The sequence below is a fragment of the Pararge aegeria genome, chromosome 27 (assembly GCF_905163445.1).
Source record: "Pararge aegeria chromosome 27, ilParAegt1.1, whole genome shotgun sequence".
In the NCBI taxonomy this organism is placed as follows: Eukaryota; Metazoa; Arthropoda; class Insecta; order Lepidoptera; family Nymphalidae; genus Pararge; species Pararge aegeria.
Window position 1 is genome coordinate 5,167,990 of NC_053206.1, and position 22,238 is coordinate 5,190,227.

The 22,238-nt window shown below is 33.3% G+C and overlaps 1 protein-coding gene across 1 annotated transcript in view; it reads left to right on the top strand.

The window, feature by feature from the left end:
- The window catches only part of LOC120635738 (ATP-dependent RNA helicase abstrakt), an 82,986-nt gene that overhangs the window by 2,059 nt on the left and 58,689 nt on the right, over nucleotides 1-22,238 (top strand). The window contains exon 3 of the mRNA XM_039906865.1: nucleotides 1,288-1,455. Within this exon, the coding sequence (XP_039762799.1) occupies nucleotides 1,288-1,455 (168 nt within the window). The remainder of the gene's footprint in view (nucleotides 1-1,287; nucleotides 1,456-22,238) is intronic.

The following is a 22,238-nucleotide window of genomic DNA, read 5'->3' on the forward strand; positions in this document are numbered from 1 at the left end:
CAGATGCCCCTAACGTGTGTAAGAAAAAATTCATTAAACATTATTCAAAATGTCGCTTAATCTTGTACTTACCGGAAAAAACTAATAAAAATAAAAAACAGTCATACGTGCTTACAGAGTTTTCACTACACAAATTCTCATCATCATTCTCCTGGCGCTTTCCCTATTTGGGGTGGGCCCTCCTGATACTTGTCCGCCATTTAATACGGTCTTGTGTCATTTGTGTCACTACAAAATTTCTAAATTCTAAATTCATTTATTTCAAGTAGGCCTACTTTATAAGCACTTTTGAATCATCAAGTACTGTGTAACGTATGTTTGTAGTGACTCTAACACCGGTTCGGAAAGTAGATTCTACCGAGAAGAGCCGGCAAGAAACTCAGTAGTTGCTCTTTTCCAACATCAACATTTACATTTGCATTCAGAAATGACAAAAGTATAAAAAATGCAATCTTGAGATGCCAAGGCTCGCTACGCCGCTGCATTCAGCAGTGTACCTCCCTGGCGCAACAGTGTGCGCTGGGAATTGAAGTCCCGGTTTCAGGGTCAATTTGGGAATTTATAATTTCTGAATTTTCTTTGGTCGAGGCTAGTTACTACCCTACCGACAAAGCGTTTTAGTGTTCCGGTGCGATGTCGCGTTAAAACCGATTCCCCTAATCGGTTTTATGACTACCATACTCCCTAACAGGTTAGCCCGCTACGAATTTGTTTACTTTTATTGGAATAAAAAAAAACCTATCGGTGCTTCGAGCTGTCTCCCTCGCATTGCGACTCGTTGAGCTTTATCAACCCTCATTAGAAGCATACATATGGGCCTCATAAGAAGGCTCAGAGTCACTCAGCGGGCGATGGAGAGAGTTATGCTACGAGTATCTCTACGTGATCAAATCAGAAATGAGGAGATCCGTAGGAGAACTGGACTTACCGACATAGTTCAGCGAGTCGCGAAGCTGCAGTGGCACTGGGCGGGGCACATAGCTCGGAGAACCGATGGACGTTGGGTCTTAAGGTGCTGGAATGGCGACCCCGCACCGGTAAACGCAGCATATCGGCCCCCAACGAGGTGGAGAAATGACATCAGGCGAGTCGCTGGGAACCGCTGCAAGCAAGTGGCCCAGGACCGTGTATTGTGGAACTCCCTACAAAAGACCTATGTCCAGCAGTGGACGTCCATTGGCTGAAATGATGATGATGGTGATGATGAGCTATATCAGCAATATTTGATCACGTAGAGTCACTCCAAGCACAGCTCTCATGCGTATGGAAAACGTTTCGTTCTTGCAGGTATTCAATACTCGGAACCAATTAAAACATCATGGCGGCCGCCACGATGTGTCCTTGAATTGCCGGAGTCGCGGCACGACCTCGTGCGGGAACAGATGCGTATACTGGTGGAGGGGGAAGAGGTACCCCCACCTGTGAGAACCTTCGCGCATATGAAGTTCCCTAAAGGTGGGTAAACCAGTAAAACCAGTAAAAGATGGCCGACTGGCGCAGTGGGCAGCGACAGTGCTTTCTGAGTCCATGGGTTCGATTCCCACAACTGGAACATGTTTGTGTGATGAGCATGAATGATTTTCAGTGACTGGGTGTTTATAAGTATTTATGTACATATTATTCATTAAAATATTCATCAGTCATCTTAGTACCCATAACACAAGCTACGCTTACTTTGTGGCTAGATGGCGATGTGTGTACTGTCGTATTATATTTATATGTATTTTTATTTATAAAATATACAACGTGAAACCGAATTACGAGATAATGTTGAAAGATGAATAAGTATACTTCATAAGGAATCACCCTGTAAAATATGAAATCAAAAGAAGCATATTTAATTTTCCATACAAACGACTCCAAAACATTCTAAGTGTTTACTTATCACAACCCTGCCGTGTACAAATTTCTTATGTAATGTAAGCATCAAAAGGGCCATCTGTGGGCCTACTTGAATAGAGATATTTTTGACTTTGGCTTTGAATTAGGTAAACTAATTTTATTTTATTTATTAAAGGGGGTTCCTTAAGAGCTTTTTCACAATACATATTAAAGGAAATTTACAAACATTTTGTGTCTAATCAGTTTGACAAGACACTTAAAGGCGTGCAGAGCATTTAGTACAAAATTACCGATTTTAACACTACAAACTATAAAAATACAAAAATAAAATGTTAAACAAAAGTAATATTACAATAAGAAAAACTAAAAAAAAAAAAAAATTAAAATTATAATCTAGAAGTGCAGTTCCCAGATTGCTTGACAAAGCAGAAATAAAAAATTTAATAAATTCAAAATTCATTTATTTCAAGTAGGCCCAGTTAAAATAAGCACTTTTGAAAAGTCAAGTCAGTCTGTTTTTCAGTGACTCTACCACCGGTTCGGAAGGCAGATTCCACCGAGAAGAGCCGGTCAGAAACTCAGCAGATTGCTCTTTTTCAACATCGTTTTACAGTTTTCAATGTAAAAATATATACATTGATAAATTTTCTATCCTGTGAGAGATGAGAGCGGGGCCTGCTTCCAAGCAGCCTCGTCGTTAAGAAATTAATCAATCATATAGTAACTACGATTTATTCAATTCAAAATTCATTTATTTCAAGTAGGCCTAATAAAAGCACTTTTGAAACGCTGTCCGTGTGTAGTGACTCTACCACCGGTTCGGAAGGCAGATTCTACCGAGAAGAAGCCGGCAAGAAATTTAGCAGTTGCCCTTTTCCAACATCAAAAATTTACATTTTACATTTTAACATTCATTTTTCTATCTTGTGAGAGATGAAAGCGGAGCCGGATGCTTCCAAGCAACCTTGTCATTAAGAAACTCATCATTCATCATTGTGTAATAACCTCGCTGTAATAAATTTGTTTTAACACATTCTTTAAACTTATGCATTGGTAGGTCCAAAATTACCTTAGGAATCATATTATAAAAGCGTATACTCAATCCCACAAATGACTTCTGCACCTCTCGCAGACGATATGCAGATGTCACTAATTTATGACCATTTCTTGTAAGTCGACTGTTTATATCCACTTTTTGTTTTTAAAGACTAATATGTTGTCTTACAAAGAGGCTACCGTAAGTATACCTATTTTTTTAAATTTTTCACGGAGGGATTCACGTGATTTAAGTTTATATATTGACCGTACAACTCTTTTCTGCAATATGAGTATAGTTTCAATATCAGCAGCTTTGCCCCATAATAAGATCCCGTAAGACATCACACTATGAAAGTACGCGAAGTAAACAAGTCTTGCTGTTTCTACGTCAGTAATCTGTGTAATTTTCCTGACAGCGTAGGCAGTCGAGCTTAGTTTACCTGCTAGTGTATCTATATGGGTACCCCACTGAAGCTTACAATCCAAGGTCATGCCCAGAAAAACTGTGGAATCTTCCATTTTTAGTGATTTTCCATTTATTATTATATTTTTATTAACTTTCTTTACATTTGGTAAAATAAATTTCACACACTTAGTTTTTTTTGCATTTAAAAGTAAATTATTGACAGTAAACCAGTGCGACACATGCGACATAGCACGGCTTACATCGTCAGAGTTGTCTCTACCTCTATCAGTTTTAAAAATTAGAGATGTATCATCTGCAAACAGTACAATGTCACAGGTTTCACTGACATGGTGTGATAGATCATTTATATACACCAAAAATAGAAAGGGACCCAAGATTGAATCCTGTGGGACACCCATTGACGTAGCCGACCCCTGCGACTTAATGTCTTTTATGCAAACCCTTTGGGTTCTGTCACTGAGATAAGAGGCAACGAAATTTAGTGCAACGTTTTTGATACCATAATGGGCTAGTTTAAGAAGCAAGGTTTTATGATCAACACAATCGAATGCTTTGGATAGATCACAAAAAACACCAATGGCATTCTGCGAACGTTCCCAGGCATCGTACACATGTTTTAAAAGTTAAGCGCCTGCATCCGTAATGCTACGACCTTTAGTAAAACCTTATACTACGTTTAGTTTATTATACTACTACTATATCATCATCATCATATCGACCCATTACCGGCCCACTACAGGGCACGGGTCTCCTCCCACAATGAGAAGAGGTTAAGGCCGTAGTCCACCACGCTGGCCAAGTGCGAAACGGTGGACTCCACACACCTTTGAGAACATTATGTAGAACCCTCAAGCATGCAGGTTTCCTTCACCATCGAAAGTGATATTTGTAAATTAATCAAAACGCACATATGTTTTTAATGGTTTGTAATATGGTGTTCAATACAGTGTATTTGATTTGAACTTTACAACCTTGAGTATGAAAAAACAAGGTCATATTTCACTTAAATTGGTTAAGTAGTAACTGGCGAAAACTGGTAAAAACTGGTGAAAACTGGTAAAAACTGGTGAAAACTGGTAAACACTGGTAAAAACTGGTGAAAACTAGTAAAAACTGGTGTAAACTGGTGAACTTGAAAGTATCGCACGTTTGAAATCATTCGGCCTTTGACATAATAGATCAATATTGTTATTTACCTATTTTTTACCTATAGGTTTAGGTTTAAAGACATTTATTCTAAAAAGAAACAGTTTCACTTAATGAGAAATTCAAAATTAACATAAAGAAGTGGTAATATATTATCTAGTTTAGTGTGATACAAAAACAAAAATACAAAAGGTGGCAAGGTTAGGTTTACGTTTTCGTTTTCGTATACGATGACGTTTTCCTTTTCGTTTTCGTTTACGTATACGATGACGTTTTCGTTTTTATTTTCGTATTCGATAGCGTTTTCGTTTTTATTTTTGTATACGATGACGCTTTTTGGTTTCGTTTACGTATTCGATGATGTTTTCGTTTTTGTATACGATAACTTTTTCGTTTTCGTATTCGAAGACGTTTACGATGACGTTTTCCTTTTCGTTTTCGTTTACGTATACGATGACGTTTTCGTTTTTATTTTCGTATTCGATAGCGTTTTCGTTTTTATATACGATGACGTTTTTGTTTAAATTTACGTATTCGATGATGTTTTCGTTTTTGAATACGATAACTTTTTCGTTTTCGTATTCGAAGACGTTTATGTTTTCGTTTTCGTATACGATGACGTTTTCCTTTTCGTTTACGTATACGATGACGTTTTCGTTTTTATTTTCGTATTCGATAACGTTTTCGTTTTTATTTTTGTATACGATGACGTTTTCGTTTTTATTTTCGTGTTCGATAACGTTTTCGTTTTTATTTTCGTATTCGATAGCGTTTTCGTTTTTATTTTCGTATACGATGACGTTTTCGTTGCCGTATACGATAACGTTTTCGTTTTTATTTTCGTATTCGATAACGTTTTCGTTTTTATTTTTGTATACGATGTCGTTATTGTTTTCGTTTTCGTATTCGAAGATGTTTACGTTTTTTGTTTTTATTTTCGTATTCGATATCGTTTTCGTTTTTATTTTTGTATACGATGACGTTTTCGTTTTTATTTTCGTGTTCGATAACGTTTTCGTTTTTATTTTTGTATACGATGACGTTTTCGTTTTTATTTTCGTGTTCGATAACGTTTTCGTTTTTATTTTCGTATTCGATAGCGTTTTCGTTTTTATTTTCGTATACGATGACGTTTTCGTTGCCGTATACGATAACGTTTTCGTTTTTATTTTCGTATTCGATAACGTTTTCGTTTTTATTTTTGTATACGATGTCGTTATTGTTTTCGTTTTCGTATTCGAAGATGTTTACGTTTTTTGTTTTTATTTTCGTATTCGATATCGTTTTCGTTTTTATTTTTACGTACGTATTTCGTGTATTTAGATGTGATTTAGTTTTAAAAGTAATTTGTGTGTGTATGTATGGCCTTCGACTCAGAAAGCAGGCTCGCTGCCCACTGTGCCAATCGGCCATCAAAGAAGTTTAACTATTAAGTTGATTTCATCGTTATAATAATCGGGAAGACTCTTATGTGATACATACGTACGAGTATGTACTTAAAACGCACATATGTTTTTTAATGGTTTGTAATGTGGTGTTCAATATAGTGCATTTGATTTGAACCTTACAACCGTATGAAAATAAACAAGGTCATATTTGACTTAAATTGGTTCTCGCCAGTTACTACTGGCGAGAACTAGTTAAAACTGGTAAAAACTTGTAAAAACTTGTATAAACTTGTAAAAACTGGTAAAAACTTGTAAAAACTGGTTAAAACTGGTGAAAACTTGTAAATACTGGTGAAAACTGGTAAAAACTAGTGAAAACTGGTAAAAACTGGTAAACACTGGTGAAAACTAGTAAAAACTGGTGAACTTGAAAGTATCGCACGTTTGAAATCATTCGGCCTTTGACATAATAGATCAATATTGCTATTTACCTATTTTTTACCTATAGGTTTAGGTTTAAAGACATTTATTCTCATAAGAAACAGTTTCACTTAATGAGAAATTAAAAATTAACATAAAGAAGTGGTAATATATTATCTAGTTTAGTGTGATACAAAAACAAAAATACAAAAGGTGGCAAGGTTAGGTTTACGTTTTCGTTTTCGTATACGATGACGTTTTCCTTTTCGTTTTCGTTTACGTATACGATGACGTTTTCGTTTTTATTTTCGTATTCGATAGCGTTTTCGTTTTTATTTTTGTATACAATGACGTTTTTGTTTTCGTTTACGTATTCGATGATGTTTTCGTTTTTGTATACGATAACTTTTTCCTTTTCGTATTCGAAGACGTTTTCGTTTTCGTTTTCGTATACGATGACGTTTTCCTTTTCGTTTTCGTTTACGTATACGATGAAGTTTTCGTTTTTATTTTCGTATTCAATAACGTTTTCGTTTTTATTTTTGTATACGATGACGTTTTTGTTTTCGTTTTCGTATTCGAAGATGTTTACGTTTTTTGTTTTTATTTTCGTATTCGATAACGTTTTCGTTTTTATTTTTACGTACGTATTTCGTGTATTTAGATGTGATGAATGAATGAATGAATGAATACACTTTTATTGTACACCACAGAGAAAATTTACAGAGATACAAATACAACAGCACAATAAGGTAGAACGTACAATTTGGCGGCCTTATCGCTAAATAGCGATCTCTTCCAGGCAACCAAAGGCATACAAGAAAATGTTATAAGAAATAAGTAGGTGGTACAACAAACAAAATAAAATATTAGGACTTAAAACTAAATTAACATAAAAAAATAAATAATAAAAAAAAAAAACATAAAACATAGTATATACTAAACATAACATATTAAAGATATGTACAAAAATATAAAATATATTCCATACATATATACAAACATATAAACATACAAATACGCTACTATAAATACTTAATTAAAAAAAAAAATTAAAAAAAATTATAAAATAAAAGAACCCTCAAAAATATGTAGAAAACGAAATAAACAAAAAAGAATACAGTGATCATTCCCATCAATGCCCGGCTGATACAGACAAGTAGTGATCCTTCACTTGTTTCTTAAAAATGCCGATCGTTTGCGCCTCACGAATCTCTAACGGCAGGGCGTTCCAAAGTGTAACGGCCTGAACCGTAAAGGATTTGTGGAAAAAAGAGGACTTATGACCAGGCACCTTCAGGATAAACCTCCTCGTAGAGCGAGCATCCTCAGGAGGCCCTGTGAATACAAATTTCTCTTTGAGATAAACAGGAGTAGAAGGATGGAACAAGATACAGTACAGAATAGAAAGAATATGCAAATTCCGGCGAAGTCTGATTGGTAACCACTTGAGACGAGACCGAAATTGGGAAATATGGTCATATTTGCGCAATCCAAATAGTGATTTAGTTTTAAAAGTAATTTGTGTATGTATGTATGGCCTTCGACTCAGAAAGCAGGCTCGCTGCCCACTGCGCCAATCGGCCGTCAAAAAAGTTTAACTATTAAGTTGATTTCATCGTTATAATAATCGGGAAGACTCTTATGTGATACATACGTACGAGTATGTACTTAAAACGAACATATGTTTTTTAATGGTTTGTAATGTGGTGTTCAATATAGTGCATTTGATTTGAACCTTACAACCGTATGATAATAAACAAGGTCATATTTGACTTAAATTGGTGAAGTAGTAACTGGCGAGAACTAGTTAAAACTGGTAAAAACTTGTAAAAACTGGTAAAAACTTGTAAAAACTGGTTAAAACTGGTGAAAACTTGTAAATACTGGTGAAAACTGGTAAAAACTAGTGAAAACTGGTAAAAACTGGTAAACACTGGTGAAAACTAGTAAAAACTGGTGTAAACTGGTGAACTTGAAAGTATCGCACGTTTGAAATCGTTCGGCCTTTGACATAATGGATCAATATTGCTATTTACCTATTTTTTACCTATAGGTTTAGGTTTAAAGACATTTATTCTCAAAAGAAACAGTTCCACTTAATGAGAAATTAAAAATTAACATAAAAAAGTGGTAATATATTATCTAGTTTAGTGTGATACAAAAACAAAAATACAAAAGGTGGCAAGGTTAGGTTTACGTTTTCGTTTTCGTATACGATGACGTTTTCCTTTTCGTTTTCGTTTACGTATACGATGAAGTTTTCGTTTTTATTTTCGTATTCGATAGCGTTTTCGTTTTTATTTTCGTATACGATGACGTTTTCGTTGCCGTATACGATAACGTTTTCGTTTTTATTTTCGTATTCGATAACGTTTTCGTTTTTATTTTTGTATACGATGTCGTTATTGTTTTCGTTTTCGTATTCGAAGATGTTTACGTTTTTTGTTTTTATTTTCGTATTCGATAACGTTTTCGTTTTTATTTTTACGTACGTATTTCGTGTATTTAGATGTGATTTAGTTTTAAAAGAAATTTGTGTGTGTATGTATGGCCTTCGACTCAGAAAGCAGGCTCGCTGCCCACTGTGCCAATCGGCCATCAAAGAAGTTTAACTATTAAGTTGATTTCATCGTTATAATAATCGGGAAGACTCTTATGTGATACATACGTACGAGTATGTACTTAAAACGCACATATGTTTTTTAATGGTTTGTAATGTGGTGTTCAATATAGTGCATTTGATTTGAACCTTACAACCGTATGAAAATAAACAAGGTCATATTTGACTTAAATTGGTGAAGTAGTAACTGGCGAGAACTAGTTAAAACTGGTAAAAACTTGTAAAAACTTGTAAAAACTGGTAAAAACTTGTAAAAACTGGTTAAAACTGGTGAAAACTTGTAAATACTGGTGAAAACTTGTAAAAACTAGTGAAAACTGGTAAAAACTGGTAAACACTGGTGAAAACTAGTAAAAACTGGTGTAAACTGGTGAACTTGAAAGTATCGCACGTTTGAAATCATTCGGCCTTTGACATAATAAATCAATATTGCTATTTACCTATTTTTTACCTATAGGTTTAGGTTTAAAGACATTTATTCTCAAAAGAAACAGTTTCACTTAATGAGAAATTGAAAATTAACATAAAGAAGTGGTAATATATTATCTAGTTTAGTGTGATACAAAAACAAAAATACAAAAGGTGGCAAGGTTAGGTTTACGTTTTCGTTTTCGTATACGATGACGTTTTCCTTTTCGTTTTCGTTTACGTATACAATGAAGTTTTCGTTTTTATTTTCGTATTCGATAGCGTTTTCGTTTTTATTTTAGTATACGATGACGTTTTTGTTTTCGTTTACGTATTCGATGAAGTTTTCGTTTTTGTATACGATAACTTTTTCGTTTTCGTATTCGAAGACGTTTACGTTTTCGTTTTCGTATACGATGACGTTTTCCTTTTCGTTTTCGTTTACGTATACGATGACGTTTTCGTTTTTATTTTCGTATTCGATAGCGTTTTCGTTTTTATTTTTGTATACAATGACGTTTTTGTTTTCGTTTACGTATTCGATGATGTTTTCGTTTTTGTATACGATAACTTTTTCCTTTTCGTATTCGAAGACGTTTACGTTTTCGTTTTCGTATACGATGACGTTTTCCTTTTCGTTTTCGTTTACGTATACGATGAAGTTTTCGTTTTTATTTTCGTATTCAATAACGTTTTCGTTTTTATTTTTGTATACGATGACGTTTTTGTTTTCGTTTTCGTATTCGAAGATGTTTACGTTTTTTGTTTTTATTTTCGTATTCGATAACGTTTTCGTTTTTATTTTTACGTACGTATTTCGTGTATTTAGATGTGATGAATGAATGAATGAATGAATACACTTTTATTGTACACCACAGAGAAAATTTACAGAGATACAAATACAACAGCACAATAAGGTAGAACGTACAATTTGGCGGCCTTATCGCTAAATAGCGATCTCTTCCAGGCAACCAAAGGCATACAAGAAAATGTTATAAGAAATAAGTAGGTGGTACAACAAACAAAATAAAATATTAGGACTTAAAACTAAATTAACATAAAAAAATAAATAATAAAAAAAAAAAACATAAAACATAGTATATACTAAACATAACATATTAAAGATATGTACAAAAATATAAAATATATTCCATACATATATACAAACATATAAACATACAAATACGCTACTATAAATACTTAATTAAAAAAAAAAATTAAAAAAAATTATAAAATAAAAGAACCCTCAAAAATATGTAGAAAACGAAATAAACAAAAAAGAATACAGTGATCATTCCCATCAATGCCCGGCTGATACAGACAAGTAGTGATCCTTCACTTGTTTCTTAAAAATGCCGATCGTTTGCGCCTCACGAATCTCTAACGGCAGGGCGTTCCAAAGTGTAACGGCCTGAACCGTAAAGGATTTGTGGAAAAAAGAGGACTTATGACCAGGCACCTTCAGGATAAACCTCCTCGTAGAGCGAGCATCCTCAGGAGGCCCTGTGAATACAAATTTCTCTTTGAGATAAACAGGAGTAGAAGGATGGAACAAGATACAGTACAGAATAGAAAGAATATGCAAATTCCGGCGAAGTCTGATTGGTAACCACTTGAGACGAGACCGAAATTGGGAAATATGGTCATATTTGCGCAATCCAAATAGTGATTTAGTTTTAAAAGTAATTTGTGTATGTATGTATGGCCTTCGACTCAGAAAGCAGGCTCGCTGCCCACTGCGCCAATCGGCCGTCAAAAAAGTTTAACTATTAAGTTGATTTCATCGTTATAATAATCGGGAAGACTCTTATGTGATACATACGTACGAGTATGTACTTAAAACGCACATATGTTTTTTAATGGTTTGTAATGTGGTGTTCAATATAGTGCATTTGATTTGAACCTTACAACCGTATGAAAATAAACAAGGTCATATTTGACTTAAATTGGTGAAGTAGTAACTGGCGAGAACTAGTTAAAACTGGTAAAAACTTGTAAAAACTGGTAAAAACTTGTAAAAACTGGTTAAAACTGGTGAAAACTTGTAAATACTGGTGAAAACTGGTAAAAACTAGTGAAAACTGGTAAAAACTGGTAAACACTGGTGAAAACTAGTAAAAACTGGTGTAAACTGGTGAACTTGAAAGTATCGCACGTTTGAAAACGTTCGGCCTTTGACATAATGGATCAATATTGCTATTTACCTATTTTTTACCTATAGGTTTAGGTTTAAAGACATTTATTCTCAAAAGAAACAGTTTCACTTAATGAGAAATTAAAAATTAACATAAAAAAGTGGTAATATATTATCTAGTTTAGTGTGATACAAAAACAAAAATACAAAAGGTGGCAAGGTTAGGTTTACGTTTTCGTTTTCGTATACGATGACGTTTTCCTTTTCGTTTTCGTTTACGTATACGATGAAGTTTTCGTTTTTATTTTCGTATTCGATAGCGTTTTCGTTTTTATTTTCGTATACGATGACGTTTTCGTTGCCGTATACGATAACGTTTTCGTTTTTATTTTCGTATTCGATAACGTTTTCGTTTTTATTTTTGTATACGATGTCGTTATTGTTTTCGTTTTCGTATTCGAAGATGTTTACGTTTTTTGTTTTTATTTTCGTATTCGATAACGTTTTCGTTTTTATTTTTACGTACGTATTTCGTGTATTTAGATGTTATTTAGTTTTAAAAGAAATTTGTGTGTGTATGTATGGCCTTCGACTCAGAAAGCAGGCTCGCTGCCCACTGTGCCAATCGGCCATCAAAGAAGTTTAACTTTTAAGTTGATTTCATCGTTATAATAATCGGGAAGACTCTTATGTGATACATACGTACGAGTATGTACTTAAAACGCACATATGTTTTTTAATGGTTTGTAATGTGGTGTTCAATATAGTGCATTTGATTTGAACCTTACAACCGTATGAAAATAAACAAGGTCATATTTGACTTAAATTGGTGAAGTAGTAACTGGCGAGAACTAGTTAAAACTGGTAAAAACTTGTAAAAACTTGTAAAAACTGGTAAAAACTTGTAAAAACTGGTTAAAACTGGTGAAAACTTGTAAATACTGGTGAAAACTTGTAAAAACTAGTGAAAACTGGTAAAAACTGGTAAACACTGGTGAAAACTAGTAAAAACTGGTGTAAACTGGTGAACTTGAAAGTATCGCACGTTTGAAATCATTCGGCCTTTGACATAATAAATCAATATTGCTATTTACCTATTTTTTACCTATAGGTTTAGGTTTAAAGACATTTATTCTCAAAAGAAACAGTTTCACTTAATGAGAAATTGAAAATTAACATAAAGAAGTGGTAATATATTATCTAGTTTAGTGTGATACAAAAACAAAAATACAAAAGGTGGCAAGGTTAGGTTTACGTTTTCGTTTTCGTATACGATGACGTTTTCCTTTTCGTTTTCGTTTACGTATACAATGAAGTTTTCGTTTTTATTTTCGTATTCGATAGCGTTTTCGTTTTTATTTTAGTATACGATGACGTTTTTGTTTTCGTTTACGTATTCGATGAAGTTTTCGTTTTTGTATACGATAACTTTTTCGTTTTCGTATTCGAAGACGTTTACGTTTTCGTTTTCGTATACGATGACGTTTTCCTTTTCGTTTTCGTTTACGTATACGATGACGTTTTCGTTTTTATTTTCGTATTCGATAGCGTTTTCGTTTTTATTTTTGTATACAATGACGTTTTTGTTTTCGTTTACGTATTCGATGATGTTTTCGTTTTTGTATACGATAACTTTTTCCTTTTCGTATTCGAAGACGTTTACGTTTTCGTTTTCGTATACGATGACGTTTTCCTTTTCGTTTTCGTTTACGTATACGATGAAGTTTTCGTTTTTATTTTCGTATTCAATAACGTTTTCGTTTTTATTTTTGTATACGATGACGTTTTTGTTTTCGTTTTCGTATTCGAAGATGTTTACGTTTTTTGTTTTTATTTTCGTATTCGATAACGTTTTCGTTTTTATTTTTACGTACGTATTTCGTGTATTTAGATGTGATGAATGAATGAATGAATGAATACACTTTTATTGTACACCACAGAGAAAATTTACAGAGATACAAATACAACAGCACAATAAGGTAGAACGTACAATTTGGCGGCCTTATCGCTAAATAGCGATCTCTTCCAGGCAACCAAAGGCATACAAGAAAATGTTATAAGAAATAAGTAGGTGGTACAACAAACAAAATAAAATATTAGGACTTAAAACTAAATTAACATAAAAAAATAAATAATAAAAAAAAAAAACATAAAACATAGTATATACTAAACATAACATATTAAAGATATGTACAAAAATATAAAATATATTCCATACATATATACAAACATATAAACATACAAATACGCTACTATAAATACTTAATTAAAAAAAAAAATTAAAAAAAATTATAAAATAAAAGAACCCTCAAAAATATGTAGAAAACGAAATAAACAAAAAAGAATACAGTGATCATTCCCATCAATGCCCGGCTGATACAGACAAGTAGTGATCCTTCACTTGTTTCTTAAAAATGCCGATCGTTTGCGCCTCACGAATCTCTAACGGCAGGGCGTTCCAAAGTGTAACGGCCTGAACCGTAAAGGATTTGTGGAAAAAAGAGGACTTATGACCAGGCACCTTCAGGATAAACCTCCTCGTAGAGCGAGCATCCTCAGGAGGCCCTGTGAATACAAATTTCTCTTTGAGATAAACAGGAGTAGAAGGATGGAACAAGATACAGTACAGAATAGAAAGAATATGCAAATTCCGGCGAAGTCTGATTGGTAACCACTTGAGACGAGACCGAAATTGGGAAATATGGTCATATTTGCGCAATCCAAATAGTGATTTAGTTTTAAAAGTAATTTGTGTATGTATGTATGGCCTTCGACTCAGAAAGCAGGCTCGCTGCCCACTGCGCCAATCGGCCGTCAAAAAAGTTTAACTATTAAGTTGATTTCATCGTTATAATAATCGGGAAGACTCTTATGTGATACATACGTACGAGTATGTACTTAAAACGCACATATGTTTTTTAATGGTTTGTAATGTGGTGTTCAATATAGTGCATTTGATTTGAACCTTACAACCGTATGAAAATAAACAAGGTCATATTTGACTTAAATTGGTGAAGTAGTAACTGGCGAGAACTAGTTAAAACTGGTAAAAACTTGTAAAAACTGGTAAAAACTTGTAAAAACTGGTTAAAACTGGTGAAAACTTGTAAATACTGGTGAAAACTGGTAAAAACTAGTGAAAACTGGTAAAAACTGGTAAACACTGGTGAAAACTAGTAAAAACTGGTGTAAACTGGTGAACTTGAAAGTATCGCACGTTTGAAAACGTTCGGCCTTTGACATAATGGATCAATATTGCTATTTACCTATTTTTTACCTATAGGTTTAGGTTTAAAGACATTTATTCTCAAAAGAAACAGTTTCACTTAATGAGAAATTAAAAATTAACATAAAAAAGTGGTAATATATTATCTAGTTTAGTGTGATACAAAAACAAAAATACAAAAGGTGGCAAGGTTAGGTTTACGTTTTCGTTTTCGTATACGATGACGTTTTCCTTTTCGTTTTCGTTTACGTATACGATGAAGTTTTCGTTTTTATTTTCGTATTCGATAGCGTTTTCGTTTTTATTTTCGTATACGATGACGTTTTCGTTGCCGTATACGATAACGTTTTCGTTTTTATTTTCGTATTCGATAACGTTTTCGTTTTTATTTTTGTATACGATGTCGTTATTGTTTTCGTTTTCGTATTCGAAGATGTTTACGTTTTTTGTTTTTATTTTCGTATTCGATAACGTTTTCGTTTTTATTTTTACGTACGTATTTCGTGTATTTAGATGTGATTTAGTTTTAAAAGAAATTTGTGTGTGTATGTATGGCCTTCGACTCAGAAAGCAGGCTCGCTGCCCACTGTGCCAATCGGCCATCAAAGAAGTTTAACTTTTAAGTTGATTTCATCGTTATAATAATCGGGAAGACTCTTATGTGATACATACGTACGAGTATGTACTTAAAACGCACATATGTTTTTTAATGGTTTGTAATGTGGTGTTCAATATAGTGCATTTGATTTGAACCTTACAACCGTATGAAAATAAACAAGGTCATATTTGACTTAAATTGGTGAAGTAGTAACTGGCGAGAACTAGTTAAAACTGGTAAAAACTTGTAAAAACTTGTAAAAACTGGTAAAAACTTGTAAAAACTGGTTAAAACTGGTGAAAACTTGTAAATACTGGTGAAAACTTGTAAAAACTAGTGAAAACTGGTAAAAACTGGTAAACACTGGTGAAAACTAGTAAAAACTGGTGTAAACTGGTGAACTTGAAAGTATCGCACGTTTGAAATCATTCGGCCTTTGACATAATAAATCAATATTGCTATTTACCTATTTTTTACCTATAGGTTTAGGTTTAAAGACATTTATTCTCAAAAGAAACAGTTTCACTTAATGAGAAATTGAAAATTAACATAAAGAAGTGGTAATATATTATCTAGTTTAGTGTGATACAAAAACAAAAATACAAAAGGTGGCAAGGTTAGGTTTACGTTTTCGTTTTCGTATACGATGACGTTTTCCTTTTCGTTTTCGTTTACGTATACGATGAAGTTTTCGTTTTTATTTTCGTATTCGATAGCGTTTTCGTTTTTATTTTAGTATACGATGACGTTTTTGTTTTCGTTTACGTATTCGATGAAGTTTTCGTTTTTGTATACGATAACTTTTTCGTTTTCGTATTCGAAGACGTTTACGTTTTCGTTTTCGTATACGATGACGTTTTCCTTTTCGTTTTCGTTTACGTATACGAAAACGTGTTCGTTTTTATTTTCGTATTCGATAGAGTTTTCGTTTTTATTTTTGTATACGATGACGTTTTTGTTTTCGTTTTCGTATTTGAAGATGTTTACGTTTTCGTTTTCGTATAAGATGACGTTTTCGTTTTCATATACGATAACGTGTTCGTTTTTTTATTCGATGACGTTTTTGTTTTCGTGTACGGTGCCGTTTTCTTTTTCGTTTTCGTTTTCGTATACGATGACGTTCTCCTTTTCGTTTTCGTTTACGTATACGATGACGTTTTCGTTATTATTTTCGTATTCGATAACGTTTTCGTTTTTATTTTTGTATACGATGACGTTTTTGTTTTCGTTTACGTATTCGATGATGTTTTCGTTTTTGTATACGATAACTTTTTCGTTTTCGTATTCGAAGACGTTTACGTTTTCGTTTTCGTATACGATGACGTTTTCGTTTTTATTTTCGTATTCGATAGCGTTTTCGTTTTTATTTTTGTATACGATGACGTTTTTGTTTTAATTTACGTATTCGATGATGTTTTCGTTTTTGTATACGATAACTTTTTCGTTTTCGTATTCGAAGACGTTTACGTTTTCGTTTTCGTTTACGATGACGTTTTCGTTGCCGTATACGATAACGTTTTCGTTTTTATTTTCGTATTCGATAACGTTTTCGTTTTTATTTTTGTATACGATGTCGTTATTGTTTTCGTTTTCGTATTCGAAGATGTTTACGTTTTTTGTTTTTATTTTCGTATACGATGACGTTTTCGTTGCCGTATACGATAACGTTTTCGTTTTTATTTTCGTATTCGATAACGTTTTCGTTTTTATTTTTGTATACGATGTCGTTATTGTTTTCGTTTTCGTATTCGAAGATGTTTACGTTTTTTGTTTTTATTTTCGTATTCGATAACGTTTTCGTTTTTATTTTTACGTACGTATTTCGTGTATTTAGATGTGATTTAGTTTTAAAAGTAATTTGTGTGTGTATGTATGGCCTTCGACTCGGAAAGCAGGCTCGCTGCCCACTGTGCCAATCGGCCATCAAAGAAGTTTAACTATTAAGTTGATTTCATCGTTATAATAATCGGGAAGACTCTTATGTGATACATACGTACGAGTATGTACTTAAAACGCACATATGTTTTTTAATGGTTTGTAATGTGGTGTTCAATATAGTGCATTTGATTTGAACCTTACAACCGTATGAAAATAAACAAGGTCATATTTGACTTAAATTGGTGAAGTAGTAACTGGCGAGAACTAGTTAAAACTGGTAAAAACTTGTAAAAACTTGTAAAAACTTGTAAAAACTTGTAAAAACTTGTAAAAACTTGTAAAAACTGGTTAAAACTTGTGAAAACTTGTAAATACTGGTGAAAACTGGTAAAAACTAGTGAAAACTGGTAAAAACTGGTAAACACTGGTGAAAACTAGTAAAAACTGGTGTAAACTGGTGAACTTGAAAGTATCGCACGTTTGAAATCATTCGGCCTTTGACATAATAAATCAATATTGCTATTTACCTATTTTTTACCTATAGGTTTAGGTTTAAAGACATTTATTCTCAAAAGAAACAGTTTCACTTAATGAGAAATTAAAAATTAACATAAAGAAGTGGTAATATATTATCTAGTTTAGTGTGATACAAAAACAAAAATACAAAAGGTGGCAAGGTTAGGTTTACGTTTTCGTTTTCGTATACGATGACGTTTTCCTTTTCGTTTTCGTTTACGTATACAATGAAGTTTTCGTTTTTATTTTCGTATTCGATAGCGTTTTCGTTTTTATTTTTGAATACGATGACGTTTTTGTTTTCGTTTACGTATTCGATGATGTTTTCGTTTTTGTATACGATAACTTTTTCCATTTCGTATTCGAAGACGTTTACGTTTTCGTTTTCGTATACGATGACGTTTTCCTTTTCGTTTTCGTTTACGTATACGATGAAGTTTTCGTTTTTATTTTCGTATTCGATAACGTTTTCGTTTTTATTTTTGTATACGATGACGTTTTTGTTTTCGTTTTCGTATTCGAAGATGTTTACGTTTTTTGTTTTTATTTTCGTATTCGATAACGTTTTCGTTTTTATTTTTACGTACGTATTTCGTGTATTTAGATGTGATGAATGAATGAATGAATGAATACACTTTTATTGTACACCACAGAGAAAATTTACAGAGATACAAATACAACAGCACAATAAGGTAGAACGTACAATTTGGCGGCCTTATCGCTAAATAGCGATCTCTTCCAGGCAACCAAAGGCATACAAGAAAATGTTATAAGAAATAAGTAGGTGGTACAACAAACAAAAAAACATACCTATTTCGAAAATTAACCAACCTTCATCTTTTTCTCATTATAGGCCTATCTCTATTTTACCTTTCCTGTCAAAAGTCCTGGAGCGCATTGTTCATGGGCAACTATCTCTATTTCTTAGGAAAAATAACATTTTAAGTCCCTATCAATCTGGATTTCGTCCTGGACACAGTACTACTACAGCCCTTGTTAAAATTTGCGATGATATTAGATGCGGTATGGATGAACAAAAAGTAACAGTCTTAGCATTACTCGATTTCTCTAATGCTTTCAATACAGTAGATTTTGAAATTCTTCTGGCTATTCTTGATTCCATAAATATATCCTGTAATGATTTAAATTGGTTTCGTTCATACCTCTATGACCGTAAACAGTGTGTACGTATTGATAGTAAGTGTTCTTCTTGGTGCAGTCTCAGTGCTGGTGTCCCACAAGGTGGTGTTCTTTCTCCTCTACTTTTTTCCATTTTTATAAACTCATTGACAGATTTGCTTTCGCTGTCTTTCCATCTCTATGCTGATGACTTGCAGATTTATACGTCAACCTCTGTTGATGACATATCGGGGGCTATCACTCGTTTGAATTCGGACCTGAACTTAATTAGTTCATGGAGTAAATCGAGTGGGTTGTCTATAAATGCTAGTAAATCCCAGGTCATCTTAATCGGCAGCCGGCAGCAAATCTCTAAAGTTAGCTTCTCGTCTCTTCCTTCTGTAGTCTTTGATGGCGCTATACTTGAGTTCAGCAGTTCTGTTAAAAACTTGGGTATTATCATGGATAATACGCTCTCGTGGGGTCCTCAAATATCCGAGCTTAGTCGCAAGATCTACGCTGTAATTGGTAGGCTTAAAATGTGGAAATACTTTTTACCTATTCGTACCAAAATTTGTCTGGCCCACTCTCTTTTACTTCCTATAGTGGACTACGCAGACACGTGTTATTCTGATATACCCCAGTACCTTCTTAATAAACTTGAGCGGCTCCAAAATCTAATCATAAGATTTATCTTTGGGCTTAAGAAATTTGACCAAATTACTCATTACCGTCAGCAACTCAAGTGGGTAACTGTTAATGATAGGCGAAATATCCATATTCTTACTTTACTTTATTCTCTTCTATATAGTCCTATCTCTCCGCTTTACCTTAAAGAGCGTTTTTCCTTCTCTCAGCATCTTGTCAGTCTCCGGTCAGCGAATGACAACAAGCTTGAGATTCCCTTATCTCGCTCTCAGCGCTATAACGAGTCATTCACTGTTAAAGCTGACACACTGTGGAACTCGCTCCCCTGGGAAATACGTCATTCCGAAACCATTCACCTGTTTAAACATCGCTTAAAGAATTATTACTTATCTATGTAATTGAGTAGTATGTAAGTTTATAATAGCATAAATATATATCACATATATCTATCATAGTATATATAAATTTATGTTGGTATTTGTGTAGTTAATATGTAAATGTAGTATGTATGTTCATGTAAGTTTATATTACATTTCTTTTTTTTTTTTTGTTTTTTTTGTAACTTACTTTATGCACCATCCATTTTCCACTCTTTTATCGGCTTCGTACGCTCAGGTTGCCTTTAAAAGATCACTTTTAGTGATAAGGCCGCCTTTGCACCCTAGCACTAAGTACTATTACTGTTTTCCTTGTATTTTCCTTTTTTTGTTGTGTTGCAATAAAGTTTTTCTATTCTATTCTATTCATAAAACATAGTATATACTAAACATAACATATTAAAGATATGTACAAAAATATAAAATATATTCCATACATATATACAAACATATAAACATACAAATACGCTACTATAAATACTAAATTAAAAAAAAAAAATAAAAAAATTTATAAAATAAAAGAACCCTCAAAAATATGTAGAAAACGAAATAAACAAAAAAGAATACAGTGATCATTCCCATCAATGCCCGGCTGATACAGACAAGTAGTGATCCTTCACTTGTTTCTTAAAAATGCCGATCGTTTGCGCCTCACGAATCTCTAACGGCAGGGCGTTCCAAAGTGTAACGGCCTGAACCGTAAAGGATTTGTGGAAAAAAGAGGACTTATGACCAGGCACCTTCAGGATAAACCTCCTCGTAGAGCGAGCATCCTCAGGAGGCCCTGTGAATACAAATTTCTCTTTGAGATAAACAGGAGTAGAAGGATGGAACAAGATACAGTACAGAATAGAAAGAATATGCAAATTCCGGCGAAGTCGGACTGGTAACCACTTGAGACGAGACCGAAATTGGGAAATATGGTCATATTTGCGCAATCCAAATAGTGATTTAGTTTTAAAAGTAATTTGTGTATGTATGTATGGCCTTCGACTCAGAAAGCAGGCTCGCTGCCCACTGCGCCAATCGGCCGTCAAAAAAGTTTAACTATTAAGTTGATTTCATCGTTATAATAATCGGGAAGACTCTTATGTGATACATACGTACGAGTATGTACTTAAAACGCACATATGTTTTTTAATGGTTTGTAATGTGGTGTTCAATATAGTGCATTTGATTTGAACCTTACAACCGTATGAAAATAAACAAGGTCATATTTGACTTAAATTGGTGAAGTAGTAACTGGCGAGAACTAGTTAAAACTGGTAAAAACTTGTAAAAACTTGTAAAAACTGCTAAAAACTTGTAAAAACTGGTTAAAACTGGTGAAAACTTGTAAATACTGGTGAAAACTGGTAAAAACTAGTGAAAACTGGTAAAAACTGGTAAACACTGGTGAAAACTAGTAAAAACTAGTGTAAACTGGTGAACTTGAAAGTATCGCACGTTTGAAATCATTCGGCCTTTGACATAATAAATCAATATTGCTATTTACCTATTTTTTACCTATAGGTTTAGGTTTAAAGACATTTATTCTCAAAAGAAACAGTTTCACTTAATGAGAAATTAAAAATTAACATAAAGAAGTGGTAATATATTATCTAGTTTAGTGTGATACAAAAACAAAAATACAAAAGGTGGCAAGGTTAGGTTTACGTTTTCGTTTTCGTATACGATGACGTTTTCCTTTTCGTTTTCGTTTACGTATACAATGAAGTTTTCGTTTTTATTTTCGTATTCGATAGCGTTTTCGTTTTTATTTTTGTATACGATGACGTTTTTGTTTTCGTTTACGTATTCGATGAAGTTTTCGTTTTTGTATACGATAACTTTTTCGTTTTCGTATTCGAAGACGTTTACGTTTTCGTTTTCGTATACGATGACGTTTTCCTTTTCGTTTTCGTTTACGTATACGAAAACGTGTTCGTTTTTATTTTCGTATTCGATAGAGTTTTCGTTTTTATTTTTGTATACGATGACGTTATTGTTTTCGTTTTCGTATTTGAAGATGTTTACGTTTTCGTTTTCGTATACGATGACGTTTTCGTTTTCATATACGATAACGTTTTCGTTTTTTTATTCGATGACGTTTTTGTTTTTGTGTACGGTGACGTTTTCTTTTTCGTTTTCGTTTTCGTATACGATGACGTTCTCCTTTTCGTTTTCGTTTACGTATACGATGACGTTTTCGTTATTATTTTCGTATTCGATAACGTTTTCGTTTTTATTTTTGTATACGATGACGTTTTTGTTTTCGTTTACGTATTCGATTATGTTTTCGTTTTTGTATACGATAACTTTTTCGTTTTCGTATTCGAAGACGTTTTCGTTTTCGTTTTCGTATACGATGACGTTTTCGTTTTTATTTTCGTATTCGATAGCGTTTTCGTTTTTATTTTTGTATACGATGACGTTTTTGTTTTAATTTACGTATTCGATGATGTTTTCGT